At 37.7% G+C, this 16,970-nt stretch overlaps 1 protein-coding gene across 4 annotated transcripts in view; it reads left to right on the top strand.

The window, feature by feature from the left end:
- Positions 1 to 13,517, top strand: part of POC1B (POC1 centriolar protein B) — a 59,454-nt gene extending 45,937 nt beyond the window's left edge. For 3 of the 4 annotated variants that reach the window (XM_064450639.1, XM_064450643.1, XM_064450624.1), the window contains 2 exons: positions 7,932 to 8,114; positions 9,966 to 11,031. In XM_064450639.1, coding sequence (XP_064306709.1) covers positions 7,932 to 8,114; positions 9,966 to 10,070 — 288 coding nt within the window. In that variant the 3' untranslated portion in view covers positions 10,071 to 11,031. Of the gene's footprint in view, positions 1 to 7,931; positions 8,115 to 9,965; positions 11,032 to 12,524 lie in introns of those variants that run through there. The other variant, XM_064450632.1, reaches the window with a different exon arrangement.
- Positions 13,518 to 16,970: the final 3,453 nt, after the last annotated feature.

The following is a 16,970-nucleotide window of genomic DNA, read 5'->3' as shown; positions in this document are numbered from 1 at the left end:
ATCAGACTCTGACTGTGCAGGGAACTACTGATGGTAGAAATTAACAACAATGAGGAAACTAAAAAAATTTTGTATCTTTTTTTAAGTAAAGCTTAGGTATTTCTAATGATCTAAGAGTATAGAAAAATTTCGGAAACATTTGTTTCTAACTGGGTGCACTCAAACATTTGTGGACTTCTATGAGGTTTTTTTGGGGAAATATAATTAATTTTTATATTTTTTGGAGAAAAGACTTATCTTTGGTTCTTTTTCTGTGTTCTCTTGACATTAATCAAATATGGAGAAAATATTTTTTCTTCTGTACTAGATTCTGTACACATGGAATTGCAAAATACTCGGTGCATTGGATGCACTGTTTTACAGTGTCTTCTCAGACCATCAGCAGCAACCTGGGAAAAAGCTGACGTAACAAAACCATATAGCCAATTTCTCATTATGTGTGTGAAAGAAAACTTGTAAAGTATGATACAATTTCTCTACATAAAACTATCTATTCAGGATATCTTGAGATGTGCCTTTGAACAGAAGAGTTTATTATTTCATGCCATCACAGCAATGCTAAATTTAACATAGCTGTAATCCTGATGGAAATAAATAAATATGATCAATCAGACCATAGCTGTGAGTACATCAGGATTTCAGCTCATTTTGTACTGATGTTTAAATAAACAAAACAACAAACCCAAGTTAGCAACTAGTTTTCATTGTACTGTACTGGCCTCATGACCTCTATAAACTCAGTTAGCTTCAGGATAAATTTGTTGTTTTCAAGACTTAAGAAAGTGTTATTCCATTTTAGGTGAAAATGCCTATTTTGCTAAGGAATACGGTCTGATAGTCTGGCTTGGTTTGTTGGCTGTGAGTTTATATCCTGATACCAGTGCTCATGGTCAGGTTCTAAACTGAAGGATGTGCTACCTTCAGTGATGATACCTGTGCCAGAGAGGAGGAGAATTAATATTTCCTTGTCAGATTGCATGGGGTGCGCTTACATTAAGTGCTTTCAGTTTTTGCTTTTAGCCTGGGCATTCTTTTAAGAGCTAAAGAAGACTGAGATGCGTGAGAAGCCACAAAAGACTCAGAATTAAGTGTGAAATTCTGTGTTAGGAGCGGTTCGGAAAGAGGTCTGCTCAAGCTCAAAATGCTTGGTAGAACTTTGTTTTAGATGCGCTGCATAGTTTCTGTATTTTGCTGCTTGAATGCAGAACTTCAATTAAAGTTTGCAAATAAGTTATACCAGAACTATCTCATCAGATAGCAAGGGGCCGAAAGCTGCAGTTTGGCACATGGCAGGTTTTTGCTGTGCTGATTCATGTGCGTGCAAGAGGAGAGGAAATGAAGAGTGCTGTCATCAGCTGAAACTACAGGGAAGTTTTCTGCAGTAGAAACTGATAAAACAGATTGTGATTTAACATACTCAGTGTTAGCCTAATAGATCAGAGAGCTTTGCTTTATGTGGATCACTTATTGACTGAAAAAAATAATTTCAAAGCAACAGAAGCAATCTGTGGATAATTATGGCCTATGGGGAAAAAAAAAACCTGGAGGAAAAATCCATCTCCCAAACAGTTCAATTTAGCATATCCACGGTGAACCATTTTCCTTTGAGGGTAGGTTCACAAGATGGTGGAAAAAAGCAGTGACAATGATAGTACTGTTACTTCTCCAGAGAAACTTCCCATGATTTCAAATAACCAAAAAACACAGGAAATCAAGGTCTGGTAGGGTAGGAGACTGCTCTGTTATGCTTTTGCTCTTTGGTCTGTTTGAGCTTAATGCCCTACTTATGACTAATTGTTTGTAGCTGTTTTAATCACAGTATCAGAAATGTTTTAGTATTAGTAGGCAACTGTACCATGTGTTCAAAATTTAAAGCATTATTTTTAAAAGGCAGACCATGCCAATTTTTGTGATTCATTAGGAAGCTTACCAATGTCACTTTTTCTTATAAGCCCGTCTTAATTGTGAGATCATTTGGAAGCTGTTGTATTTTCTGAATTCAAAGGTCTTAGAAGATTGAAGAGTAATGATTTTCAGTTGTGTGAGAGACTTGTATTTTTTCATATTTTTTTCCTTGAGGGAATTTTTTTCTCTATCGATAAAAGTGCTCAGGCATCTTAATATATGGACGCATTTTACTCTGATTCTATTCTTACACATCATGAAGTGAAGAGAGACTGGGATGCAGTGTTTTTTCTAACTGATCTGTGAATGTTTCGTGGGAAAACGTTTGGGAATAGGCAGAGGTGACGAGGTTACGTGTAAGGATTTTTCACAAATTGATTAAGTACCACCCACAGAGTTTTGGCTATTTTGCTTGACAGAAAACAAAGATGAGCAATTATGGTTTGCTGTTTGTGACATCATTTATAAGCTAAATTTAATTTTCTGCTGAACATCTGCTTGGTAATGTCATGGTAATATCTTCCTATTGATTAATTAAATCTGTTCCTTCTCCTCCTTATTTGTAACTCGCATGAAGTTGCCCAAATGTGAGTCCATTTTATTACTAACGGGCTGTGAATGGAAACACTGTACACATTTTAATTTTCTTTTTAGCTTTGCTCAGAAGTAACAATTTAAAATTGATTGCCTTATTCAAATTTACTTTCTCAAAATGAGCTAAGTCTTTCAGAATAGTTTGGTTTTTTGAATTATGAGGCATTTTTACTACATTGCTGGCAACGTATAGAAATGTTTATGAATTGGTAGTATTTAAAGTACTTTAGAAGGGGCTAATTTGAAGGAAAGGGAACATCTAGTTCTTAACACTTTATTTAAAATAGGCTGTTGGGTAGAAAGAGTTTCTTTAAAAATAACTTTTTAATAAAAGATTACGCTGTGTGAAAGTGGTGGACGTGAACTGATCGGTATCCAAAAGTAAATGAAATCTACTGAGACTACTGCCGCTCCTTTATAACAAGGATTTGGCATTTGAGTGTTGCATTGGATTTCAGCAGTTTTGGACCCTTCACTGAGCTGGAGGAGACTGTATATTTAGATACTAGGCAAGGTTAAAATATAAAGCAGGCACCTCAAGGATATAGCAGCATACTTGATGTCTGACAACGTTTTAAAATCTCTACAAATTTCCAGGATATGATAAAAATAACAACCATTTTGGCATGACTTAGATAAGTTGAAAATTTGAAACTGTCTCATTTCATTTCTCTTACTAATTTTGAAAGTTCAATTATTTGCTTATCTGTATTTGATCCTTTCAGATTTGACAAACATTGAGGCCTTTGCTTTATTTATGTAAGCACCTTCGTGTCACATTGTCCCTATACGTCTTTGAGTATGTAACAGAAGAATCTCAATTTCCTGTTTAACCCACTAAATTGCAAGACGACTTTTCCAGTACTCTGATTTGGCGATGCTGGTGGCAATTTACTGAGCTACAAAGCATTTTTCACAGCTTATTTGTCTGATACGTTGAATCTTGGATCGATTTTACTGTAAGAAAGAAAACGTTTGGTGAGATTTTTAGTAGCTTAGCATTTGCTCTCTTTACCTGAATTGACAGCTTTCTTCCTTGGGTTGGAAGAATCTGTTTAGGTTGGCTTTAATAGCAAAATTTGTAATCACTTTGTGGGAGCTTAAACTGAAATCTCTATTTTCAGTCTGAAACACAGCAGGCTTGTTTTGAAGAGAAACTGAGAAACACCAACCTCAGAGCAGAATTGTATTTAGAAGAACCTGTCAATGTCTAATAACCTCAGATTGTTTTCCTCTCCTTCTCCATAAATTTAAATTAATTTTAAATCCTAATACTTCAAATCACAGGCAGCAAATTTTTGAGTGCCATTCAATGTTAAATCTATTTTTTATTATTTTTAAGTACTTGAGAATTAATAGATTATCCATAGGACACTGAACTTGCAAAGCAGTATGTCTTTAAGCAAAGTCAGAGAGTATCAGTTGATGTTTACAGTTACATCTGTTTTGGCAGTGTTATTTAATTACTTGATCCTTCAAACAGCAAGAAAATTAATGTACTTCTGAAAACATTAGCACAAGTGGCTTTTTTAACACTAGACAAACTACACTAGGTTTTTTTCCAATAAGCTTATTGATATTGGTGTCTGGGAAGACATGGGCTCCAGCCTGGGTCTTTCTCGCACTTCTGGAACTCACATCCTTATCCCCCTTCAGAGCTAAGGAGCGTGACCTTGTAAAGCTGCATTAACTTCAGGTGGGTAACTCTGGCAGATGGCTTCCTGAAGCTTTCGGGACCTTCTGAGACCCCTACCTCTTCATTAGGTTTGATTAAGATCAGCAAAAGGTGCCAAAATTTTCAGAGGACACATACAGGTGTCTACAAAGGATAACTGCATAAACTTTACAAATTGTTCCCATACCAACTGGCTGCTTTTCACTGACACTTTTAACTTCCCTCATCAACTGGCTGCATTTCATAAGGCATGTGATAACCGGGCAGGTTTACTGCTGCCATGCAGAATATATAATGCTTGAGTTCTACCTGTCTTTCCTGCAACGTGTCATATCTACCCTGCCTCCAATTTTCCTGAAATTTGTTGCAACTTAATCAGTGTGCCCTCTACCTCTCCGTCAAATTTAGCTAATCCTGGTTGAGATTTGGAAGCTCCTGGGCAAGCAGTCAAGATTTACAGACAGAAGCAAGGCTTCTGTCATCTCGCCATCTTTCTATAGACATCTCACTACGAAGTCTATTCTAACAGACTTTCCTGTTGTAGTTAAATACAAGGAAGTTCCTCGCAGTATCATTGGTTGTAAGGCAGGAATTCTCTAATGTATGGCGATATTTTTTCTTTAACAGTTGAATGCCAAATTAAGCTTAATCTTTTCCACGTTAATCAGCATTTGAGACTATCTCTATCTTGTGATTTAGTAAGTTTGCCAAAAAGCTTCCATTAATCATGTTTCCAAGGGGCCTGAGATATAACTTGGTAAGTAAGAAATAACACAGTGAATTTGAGCTCTTATAGGATTGAATGAATGGTATCTCATGTAATGAAATCTGTAAAGGGAAAATATGGACAGTCTTAAGAAGCAATAATCCTATATACTTCATGCTCATCTAAAAGTACATGGGATACATTGTGAGCCAGAATATTCTGAGGTATTCAGAACACTTTCTTCTGAGGGCTTCTAACACTTTAAAGCAAGGCGCTAAAGCAAAGTAAAGTTAAATCAGAAATTTGTTTTCTGCCTACCTTGTTCAAAAATCAAACCATTTGTATTCCATTTGCATTTGCTAACAAGTGACTCCTTCACAATGTACAATTCTTTGGAATAATTTGAAGTTGACAGCACAAGATTTTTCATATTAAGAAAAAATTGAAATTCATGGTACTGGAGACAAAGATGTAATTACACCATCTAGTTAGGAGTGGAGAAGCTGTGGGTTCAAATCCTTTATCCTATGGAGGTTTTGTTCATTTTATCGCCTTATATATAAAATAGAAAGCTTCTCATGGGAACAGGACTTACCTACCCCTGACTGAGCATGCTAACCACTGAACTAAAGCTGCTTTCTGTTGACCAGTGGCAGAACTCAAACAGCATGGCTGGAGAGAGTACCCTCTCTTCCACAGTTTTATGCCTTCAAAAGGCAATGGCCTGGCTGACAAAGCATTGTGCTATAAGCCATGAGTTTAAATAGCCTTAGACTGAGAAGACCAGTTCTCTGTAGTCCAGTGCAAATGTTGTAACTATTAGGACATTCTGCAGAACAGCCTTGGATGTTTAATGTTTGAAATGTGTAGTTTGCTGTCTAGCACGCTTTTATTTCTCGACACAACACAGTATCAATACAAATCACTGATGGATTTCAATATTAGTTGCATCAGACTTTTATAACTTGACAAGCTTAGTTCATTTGCATAAATTAGTCACCAAGCACAGAAGCGAGGGCTGAAAGGGAACTGGAGGTATCTTCTAGTTCATTTATCTGTTTCTTTAATCATAATGAAATCAGTAAAAATGACATATCAAATACCACAGTACTATCAAACCTTGAGACGGGTTCCATGCGGTTTGGTAGCCTTGTAAGTTAAGGTCTGAAGTATATGCTTGGCTGTCTACCCTTATCCCTATCAATTCCGTGCTCTGCATTTCATGGGTTCTTGCTTGGGGGCCGAGACCTGTCACTGAAGAACTTAACTGCACAATGGAGCTTTTAACCCAGAACGGGTGGTGAGACTTTCTTCTTTGCCGTCCTCTTCCTAAGATATGAAACCCTCTTACCCCACCCCAGTCTCAGCTTTCAGCCATTCCCGTCCCTAGACCCACAGTCTTCCACTGACTCTAGGTGTGTAGCATTTTTGGTTTGCTTTTGTGCTTTAATAGTGAAAAGAAAAGCCCTTCTATCTGACGGTGGACACAGCTTGTCTCTTGCTTACTTGACTCTCGTTGATGTAGATAGCACAACCCCAGCACTTAGGGAAGAAAAGATTTTGGAGAATTAGTAACAGTGAGGCCAGAGAACAGAGCACATTAGCTGGTCAGGACTGTGCAGGATGGTACTGAAGACACAGGAATAGTATTGTGGATTATGCAGCAGTGTAGGCTCCTATTTAATATTATCATGATTTAGTATTACTTATATTTAAAAACATGACATTATTGTAATAGTAGTATTTCATCCATCACTCCTGATCCTACCTGATTCAAAGGCAGGGTCAACTACATATAAATGATTCTTGACAGAAACTCATCAACATGCCCAGGTAATCTTGTGAAGGTTTGCCACTAATTCTGCCTAGCAATTTACAGTCTACAATATTACTTCATAGACCCAGGAGAATGGTTTTTTTAATGGCTGACAATGATTTTAAGACTCCTTTTCAACTTTACAACATAAATATATTTTGGGTACATTGTAAATATTGTGTATTTTAAACACATCAGGTAAGACTAGAATCTCCCCTTTGCACAGCTAATGGATATTTTCATCAGCTGTTGATAAATTTTGGACAAACAGTTAAATTGTAACCATTTAAAAGGTTTATTTTGTAAATGTTGTGGATACTGGAAATATGATTAGAGACAAAACTTGACTACCTCAGTTTATTTTAGTGTAAAAGAAACTAAAATTATCTGAAGGAATAGGAAGTTTCCAAAGATACCTCAAAAAGTCATTAATAAATCAGGTAAACTTGTTATGAAGGACCTTCTAATGAATTAGTGATGATTTAACCTTTCGTGACTCCAAAGTGCCATTAAGAACTTCAAGGCACAAACAAAACCGGAAGTGATGGGGAAGATCATGTTCTCTCACTTACCTTGGAGCAATGCTTATACATCAAAGTTATTTCTCTCTACACTTTGCATTGTGTTGGTCTTTTCTGTTGTTTCCTCCTCCCATTTTCTGAAGGAATCAGTTTCTCAGAAAGTAATGCCACTGAATAAACAACTAAAAACTACTTTTTTTTTTTAATTCTGAAAGAAAAGGTTAATTCATACTAAAAAATGTTTCATAGTATGAAGTTGGAAGGAATCCTTGTGATCATCTAGTCACATATGGATTTTTCATCCATATGACTGCTGTGAATTAATCCCTTTGTGAACTAGAGCTATCTTTTTGAAGAAAACTTCAGTCAGCAATAGTATTTATATGAGCTTTAGTTCAGGCTCTAGTAGTGCAGCATGTAGTTCCTCAATCATATGTACCTGAAACTGCTGAGATTTCTCTTATTGCCTCATCCATCACAGCTGAAAGTCTCTCTTAGGTTGGAACGAATTGAAGTGTTACGAATTGGACCTGGTACAAGACGCAAATCTGAAGGCCCTTGTGTGTGTGCATATATGTGTAAATAGATTTTGGTTTTGTTGTGTTTTTTTTTTTTTTAAATTAAAAGCCAGTCTTTTCAGCTCTCTTCTTGTATGGTTCCAATTAAGTGAAGACAAAGACAACTGAATCTTCAAATGGTGTTTCTGTATTCAAGGATGATGTCAGCAGTGAAGATCTGCAGTATACCCCTGCTTCAGTCTTGGCACCAAGTTCAAAAAGGAAGTCAGAGAATGAAAGCGAATCAGCTGTGCATAATGTGGACAAGCCAACAGGCATCTCCCCCTCCCTGGGTAATGCTTTGGAGCACATTGTGGAGCAGCTGGATGTTTTAACTTTAGTAAGTATGCAATAACAGATAACACTTGCAGTGGAAAATTATAATGCTGTCAATGGGTAAAAAAACCTCAGGAACCATGTTCATAAATCAGAATATTAAAGTCTATGTGGTTATTTTGCAGTTGTATAGCCACGTGACTGTTCTGGGTTTTTCCCTTTCAGTAAATATTGATCGCATGTATTGTGTTTGCTAAAGTGAAAACTTCACACTACATAATCATAAAGATTATTGGTGTAGATTTAACTCTGGAGGGAAAGAGTCACCATTTTTCAGTAGTGAGATCTAGAGTAGATTTGCCAGAAGCCAGTTGTTTGCAGATGTTATCAGATTCCAGCTTGAACAGTCATGCATTAGCAGGGCATGAACAAAGTAAATTGGCAATATACCATTAAATCCCTTTTCAAACTTAGTGTTCAAGGTGTTATCTTAGGTAGGAATCTAAGCAGTGGACTAATTCCTAGTGTCAGTGAAACTGCACAAAATACTAGTCTCAGTCAGTGATTCTGAGTCACTTCTTTGTAAATGCTCAATATTTCAGTGTGCTCAGGTGGCCAAGAAGGCCAACAGCATCCTGGCTTGTATCAGGAATAGTGTGGCCAGCAGGAGTAGGGAAGCGATCACTCCCCTGTACTCAGCACTCGTGAGGCCGCACCTCAAATACTGTGTTCAGTTTTGGGCCCCTCACTACAAGAGAGACATCGAGTTGCTGGAGCGTGTCCAGAGAAGGGCAACGAAGCTGGTGAAGGATCTAGAGAGCAAGTCTTCTGAGGAGCGGCTGAGGGAACTGGTCTCGTTTAGTCTGGAGAAAAGGAGTCTGAGGGGAGACCTTGTCACCCTCTACAACTACCTGAAAGGACGTTGTAGGAAGGTTGGTTACTAGTGATAGGATGAGTTACTAGCAATAGGATGAGAGGAAATGGCCTCAAGCTGTGTCAGGGGAGGTTTAGACTGGATATTAGATAAAATTTCTTCACTGAAAGAGTGGTCAGGCATTGGAAGTGGCTGTCCAGAGAGGTGGTGGAGTCAGCATCCCTGGAGGTGTTCAAAAAATGTGTAGACGTGGCACTTCGGGACATGGTTTAGGAGACACGGTGGTGTTGGGTTGGCAGTTGGACTTGATGATCCTAGAGGTCTTTTCCAACCGGAATGATTCTATGATTCTTTTTAGTAATCCAGATTTAGCCTGTCTATGTTTTAAGATACTACTCTATAGTCTGCAATATATTAACAGGAAACCAAATCAAAAGGGAGTAGCTAAGGGTTGGGTTTTTTCTGCATTATTTTGCAATATTTGTTAGCTCAAGAAACAAGGTTTGGGAAGTAGAGAGTCAAGTCATCATCTGAAAATGATTTGTGTAGTAAGTTGGATTAAAAAGAAACTGCCAGCCTGTGTCCAGAAATCTACCTTTTCTGATTATGGTAATGTCTTGGAGGATGCCTTTGAATAGTATTTTTTTTTTCCTCACTTTTTTGGGGGAAGCCTTAGAAGTTGCTTTCAGGTTTTTGGAAGACAGCATTTGGGGTCACCAGTGATGACTTTTTCTATTGAAATAGGGATGCAATTTTTGCATAGTATTTCAGAGTAATTTATATATGCATGTATCTGTTTCTCTCTTTCGCAGATAAAATATTTTGTGAAAACAGTTTTAAACCTTTAGACAATCTCCATAGATACAAAGCCATTATTTTTAAATACAGTTGTAAATAGTGGAATAGCTAAGGAAAAGGCATCTTAGGATATTTTTTCCTGTTGAGTTAGAATCATTTTTCTTATGTTACAATGTTGCACACTTTTAAAATACTGTGTAAGTAATATAAAAACAAATTGAAGTTACTGTCCTCTTCGTGCAGACTATTTCAATCCTGGAACAACGTCTGACTTTGACTGAAGATAAATTGAAAGATTGCTTAGAAAATCAGAAAAAAATGTTACTTCAGGGAAGCCAGGAAGAATAAAAGGTGAAAACAAACTGTATTGATGAATACGTTTCACATATTCACAAGGAAATAATAAATGTTACTTCACTGGGTTTTGCTATAAGCAAAAAAAGAGAAAAAAATCCTCCTCTTCGAACAAGTCAATGTAATAAAAACTGAAGAGAAAAAAATATACAATGCATTTTAAACATCGGTAGCAATATTCTGGTTACACATTTAATAAAGTGTAGCCCAGCCAGCACTAATAGTTTCTAAGATCATTTCCATTGAATGTTACAGGACTCTTATTTCAATCTAATAAGATCTTTGAATAAAACTAAGCAACAAACTACTTATTTTTAGATGAGTAGCAATTATTATGGAAGTGCGCTATGCAGGTTTTTTAACTCAGGTAAGGATTGTGAAAAGAACGCTCTTTGTGCTAAGGCAACATTACTCAAGCACCTAAATTAAGTAAGACCTAATTAGCCCTAACTCCAAAAATGCCAGAGGTTTTCTTTGTTCCCTACATATTCTTATATATTTTGCTAAAAAGTAACAACAGTTACTCTATATCTTTGAAATATTTTAGTAATGATTGTAAGATGTAGTGTAAAAACTTCTAGTTACAAATATGAAAATGAAGTCACTTAAACTTTGAAACTATAATTGCATCTGTGTGAATTTAGCTGCAAGACTTGCAGTCAAGCACTTCTGCTTATCTCATCCCCATCAAAATTTATTTTTCATATTTAGAAAAATAAAAATCAGCTTCATACTTCTGAAGAATATATTTGAACCAAACACAAAATGATGTGAAATCTATCATAAATACAAAATATTCTCATCCTCCAAGGATTTCCACAGGTGCTCAAGTTTTCCATACTATGAATGTCCCCCATCAGTTAATGCTTTATGAATGAAGCCATAAAACAAGAAAGACTTTGCAATGTACGATAATTTTGTTTTTATTTTTAATAAAAATGCAATTTTTAAAGAGGCTATTGTAGGTCTTGGGTTTTAATAGAAAACATCTATGCTTCTTTATGTCTACCTATTTTTTTAAATGGCAATTACAGAACACCTGTTGTAAATCCACAATGAAAACCTGGTAGTCACACATTTCTGTAACTTCACATTTTGTGTGTTGAAAAATAGGACACCTGAAATGGGGGGAGCTTTTTAATCCAATTCTCCAACTGACTGTATATAGATAAAGCCCATTTCCCAGGCTGAACCTCATTAACATCAATAGAGTTCAGCTTAAGTACAGAAGCTCACTGTGCAAATGCTATTGCAGTTCAAGCCAAAGCAATGAGCAGTCCATTTTGCTTTTATAACTTCTCATTTTCTCTAATAGTAATCACCTTCAGATAGCCAGACGTCACCTGGCTTGCGTGGTAAACTCTGAATTTTACCAACAAGTAGTATGTATTTTCAGCTCAGTTTTAAGTAGTACTGTTTATCGCAAAGAAGCAGTCTCGTATAACAAATTTTAGATGCAACTATTTTTATGCAACATCCTAGCCACACATTTTTTGTGAAAGGATAGTCTTACATATTCCAATGTAAACAGCCTGACCTTTGATTATGCAATTTTTTATAATGCTATATAACACATAGTTATGTAAATACTGTCTTTTAGGTCAGATGTACTTTGCTTTATGTGTTTGCAAATACTCTTGTGGTCTTTACCTTTTCTTGGCTCCATTAGAAGGCACAAAATCATGTAGATATTAAAAGCCTTTGCTTGTTTCCTGTTTTGTCTAGGTGGACTATATATATATATATATGTATGTTTTACATTTGTAGATTTTTTTTAAGCTTTTCAGGATTATTTATCTATAAGATTTGGAAATTTCTTTTGCTTCTGTATTTTTTAATAAAATCTCTGCTGAAATTTTCCTTTCTGCCTTAGCTTCTATCTCACTAATCCTCCTTTTTGATGCCCGTTATCTGGAGCATTTACCACTTAATCCAGTTTATTCCTCTGCTTTTTTCGAATCTGGTGAACTAGCATAACATTTCCAAATTCAAACGTGTTCTTGTCATTCTATCAGGTGGTCTGTTAGTATTGAAACTCAACATGCACGACACTTGGGAGATGGTGGTTTGAGAACAGGATGGAGGTATTTTCCTAAAGCTGTTTTGACTCTCCTAAAACACAACCGCAACCAGCTAACGTGATGTTTCTTTTAAAGGAACATTGATGAAGGCTACTTATCTCGTTCTCTTGATCCATATAATTTCAATTAAAGCAATGGAATAGAAAAACTTCCTTTAAAAGCACCTGAAGAGGCTGGTTAAACTCTCAGAAGCATTTACTCTAGGGTTTGTGCTCTGGCAAATAACTGGTGACTTGACTAATTTGCATTATCTTACAGAGCTAGAGGAAAATGACTGCTGTTTAGCCTTAGTTGTGCTTCTGTACCATGTGAAAAAAAAAATTGCTCGGGTCTGTAAATGATTATGAAAAGTATATCTGTGTTGCAGGCTGCAGTGAAGCACTGAGGATCCATCCATACTTGTTCTAAACAAGCTGAACCACATACCTGAAGCAGTCCAGCTTTCCTCAAGCTAAGTTAGCACTCAGATAGTAAATGTAAATAGGCCACCCTGTTGGAGAAAGACTGCTTCCAGCATCCAGGCCAGATACTGCAAAAATGGCTCAATTACTTGTTAAAAAAAAAAATAGTGCCAATGTCTGAATGACGTGCAGTTGATCTCCAAGGTTTGTGGGGGGGACAGAGAAGGTGGCAGCAGGAATAGCCTCCCCTGCCAACACTGCTGGAAGACTGTCTCTGGAGGAACACAACTTCAAATTCCTCAAGTGTCAAAGCGTTATGCAGCAGCTCAGCAACTCATTGTACATGCTTCTGCAGACGTTTTGCAACAAAAACGCTCTTCCACATTGAAAGAAATGCTGTCTGTTACTACCGGGTCTTAAATTGTGTTTGTAACTCCCATCAAGGTTTAGTGGAATTTTAATGGAATTTTTTTTCTTGGGCATTACATAAAGCATGATGTTTATATAAGCATATATATGATGTTTATATAAGCATAAAGGTATTTTTCTCAGTTTTTCATTCTGGATGGCAATATGCGCTTCCTTTGGGAGCACGTTTAAAGGTTCTTAATTATCACCATGGGGGCAGACACCAAATGGCTGAAAGTTGCAATGTTGGACCTTAAGGCACTTCACTTTTTCTTTTGATCTGAACATAGAGGTTTTCAAATACCAGGGCAAAATCAGACTGAGATATCAGTTTATGCCAATAATCTGTTGTGTTTTATGGACCAACCTGACACCTCAAACTGTATTCTAGGTTTTCTCTTTTTTTATTTTTCAGAGGTTGGGAGGTTGTTTCATTTTTGGTTTTGGGGTGGTGGTGGTGGTGTTTGGTTTGGTTTGGTTTTTAAAACTCATGACTGCATTCTCCAAAAATCTTCAGTATTTACTCTTTAGTACTGCTGACATATTTTTTTTTATAAACTCATGTTTTTGGAAAACCAGTTCCTGGAGGAGAATGTATCTGAGCACCTCCCTCATCTTTGGCGGGGTTGTTGTTTCTTGCTTTCACGTGTGTAAGATAATAATTCATTGTTTCATTACCAATACCTTTACGGCGAGGAACTTAATCAAAATTTAAAACTACAGTTTAAGCCGATCTTCTGGCTGGAGAAATTGTGGAAGGATAGCTTCTCCTCGCAATTTTAGGATGGTCTGAATGGATCCCTGTAGCATAAGGGATTTGAGAAATACAACTTCCCACCTTTATTTATTTATATTTACTTATTATATTTTATTTAGTTATTATTACTTAAATAAATAAATATGCTGTACTATTTTTAGGGCAAACGGTTTTTTTTTCTTCCTGAAAGTCTTACTACAGCATTGCCAATTTATTTTCATTGCCATATCACAGCACAAAACCACTCTTGAGTTTTCTGCTGAGCGACGGTAGCTGGGATGTGAATGTATTTCCAAGGACATAGCTTTATATAACCTGTTTACCTTGTAAGACTTGTAAAAATCAGAAATTCTGTACTCTTTGCCCCAAACAATTAATGAATATGTATGTTCACATTGGATCCAGGAACAGTATGTTTTTGTCAGAGTGCCCCCTCGGGGACTTTTGCACGCTTCGGATGCATAATACAATTGAAGCTGTTTCTTTGTGAGAAAATAGGTTAATGACTTGCCAAAAGGCAGATGTTAATTGGAAAAAGTGCATGTGAGTCCTTTTCTTCACAATGTATATGGGTTGCATTTGTTATGACTTGCATGCAGGAACAGGTGCAATTTCAATTGACTCAGCTAACAGGATGTGCTGAGTACACTCCTCACCAATTTCACCAGAAATTTTAAATCCAGCAGGAAAAAAAGGAGTTTCTAAACTAGTCAGTGAAAAGATGCATTTATTACCTGTTACAGAACATATTTATAGCTTAGTACTGTACTTACACTTAAACTTCTTAATAATATGAAAATAAGGTCTTTGATTCTTTATTGGTATTGAAGAATTTTACTGGTGAGACCCAAGGAACCTTACACGAGACAAAATGTGTCATCCCTTCCAAAATATTTCTTTTGTAAGAGTCAGCAGTTCTAGACGAGGTACCACCCGTGTATTTATAAATGCAACTGAAAGCAGAAAAATTGCTTGTTTCACTAACATGTTTCCTGCCACGAAGCTACACAATCAGATTAAGGTCTTCACCTTGCCTCACTTCATTTTCCCTGTCTTCAGAAGAGCCGCTGTTTCATAGCTTAATAGTTTGATTCCAAGGGTCTCTGGGAATTTCTAAGCTACTCATATGAGTCCGCTGGAGCAGGGGCTTTCGTCTGGATCCATGTGCCTAACCTAACCTCATCCTTCAAAAGTCACTCTCCCTCACCTGAGGAGGGCTGAATGTAAGATTTGGCTGTGCGGGAAGCAGTGACAGCCTAGACTGGTGCAGGAACATCTAGCTTTGGCATTAACGGGGGTACTGAGTCTGGTGGTGACTGGGGTCACACCATTATCCCACGCCTGTAGCAGGGAACTGGGCATCAGAGGACTCTGCACTTGCAGGGGCAGGAGTGGGCTGAGAAGAAATGCTGGGGGTCTCAATGCCATCTAAATAATGGATTCTGTGACTCAGGCTAGTAAGTTAGGTTTGTAGTCCCTTTATGGCCTGTGCCCTTACATATTGGGATAAAACAGAGGGACTCAACTTCTCTTTAAAACTGCTAAAGAGGAAGCAATGGCTAGAAGAGAAGACAGCCATTAGCTATCTTCTTCATACTTTTGTGCTTTGTGTAGTAATGAAGTAGTACCTCTGTCTCAAGTTTCTTCTTCCTTCTAATCCCCAGAGGTAATCCCCTCCTCCTTTTAGAGAGGTAAAACATTAGGACAAAGAGAAAGTAGCAGGAACTGCCACCCTCTGTGCTATAGGCTGTCACTGAAGCCTTTTCTGGCCACAGTGATGGAAGCCAAAGGCTTACAGTGCCTACTCCAACATCTGTATCAAATGTCAATTCTCTGGTAAGATTCAGAAGAAGATTTATAAGATTCATAAGCAAAGCATGTTTGCAGCTGTTTATTGGGATTTTATGAACAGTGTCATAGAGACAGAAGTCTGGGAAGGTCCAAGCAGTAAAATCCTTCCTCTGATTTCTTCTGAGAGATTCAGGTGAGCCATATGCAAAGGGTCCTGCTGCTTCGTGCTACCTTCATCTCGCACACCTCAAAAAAACATCTAAGACGCAATGCGCTTGGGTGGTGAGAAGGATGGAACACCTCTGGCAGCAATTCTTCCTCACGAGACCACTTGTCGAACATTTTTTAATCATTCTTTTATTATTTTCACTCTGTGATACATGCTGGGAGTGCAGGACCCAGAGCCTAAAAAGAGCAACTTGAGATGAGACGATCGCTGATGGTTTCTGAGTATGTCCAAGTTCTGCACTGACTACTGGGGATATTCTGTTAAAATTAAGTGATGCTATACCTAAAAATTGATGTTGAGGGCAAAACCAGGGTTTAGTTCTTAATCTGTAAGACTTGAAAATTCCTGTACTTCACAAGACCAGCTTTCACGTCTAATAAAATTTTATAAATGTATAAGATGACATTAACTTTTCAGTTAAGCAGCAAGTGTAATCAAGCAAAGCATAGTAGTTTATAATATTTAAATTGTATGTAACCATACTGGGTGGTTTCAGTCTGCGCTGATGTCTCTGTAGCTTCATTGCTAAAACACTGTGTGCTTTTGTGCAGCTTCTGCAATCTATTCAGTATAGACCTACCCTATAAATAGCTGCATTATTGAAAGGCTGTGAGAGGTTCATTAGAGAAGTTGTGACAGCCTTGTTCGAGCCAGGGCTGATATAGTACCACTCCAAGTTACCAAAAAGTTCCAGCATGTGGGTAACGCTAAGCACGAAGCTGGGCTTTTGGCCATGCAGCGGAGTAGATGCCCCTCCAGTCATCCCCTCAGTCACCCCGCTGCAGACTAAGAGTATGCTGCACTTCTTGCTGGCACAGGGATCTCTTTCCAAACGAAAGCATAGCATGGGAACTTAACTTGTGGTCACACTGATCTTGTCCCAGCCCAGATCCAGGATGCAGCCAGGGCGTATGCCCAGGGGCCAGGGCCGCAGGACGTCCTGCCCGATGTACCTACCCGCCAGCGCAGACACGGCCAGGGAGATTAGTCATCTCAAAATCACACGCAGGCGTAAGTACTTTGCTGACTCAATAGGAAGTCGCTGGCTGAAATCAGTGGGACTTCTCACATGATTGAAGTTGCATGCTGAAAACGTCTTAATCTTGTGCACTGTATTCGCATAGCTGGGGGGCAAAGGAAAAAAATTTGAATAGAGGCTGATGGCTGTTTTCTTTCAAAGGTATATGGAAAACAAATATAGCCATCATAACTTCAGCTTCTGGTTAG

Source organism: Phalacrocorax carbo, chromosome 1, assembly GCF_963921805.1.
Source record: "Phalacrocorax carbo chromosome 1, bPhaCar2.1, whole genome shotgun sequence".
Taxonomy (NCBI): Eukaryota; Metazoa; Chordata; class Aves; order Suliformes; family Phalacrocoracidae; genus Phalacrocorax; species Phalacrocorax carbo.
This window is presented reverse-complemented; position numbering and strand designations above follow the sequence as displayed.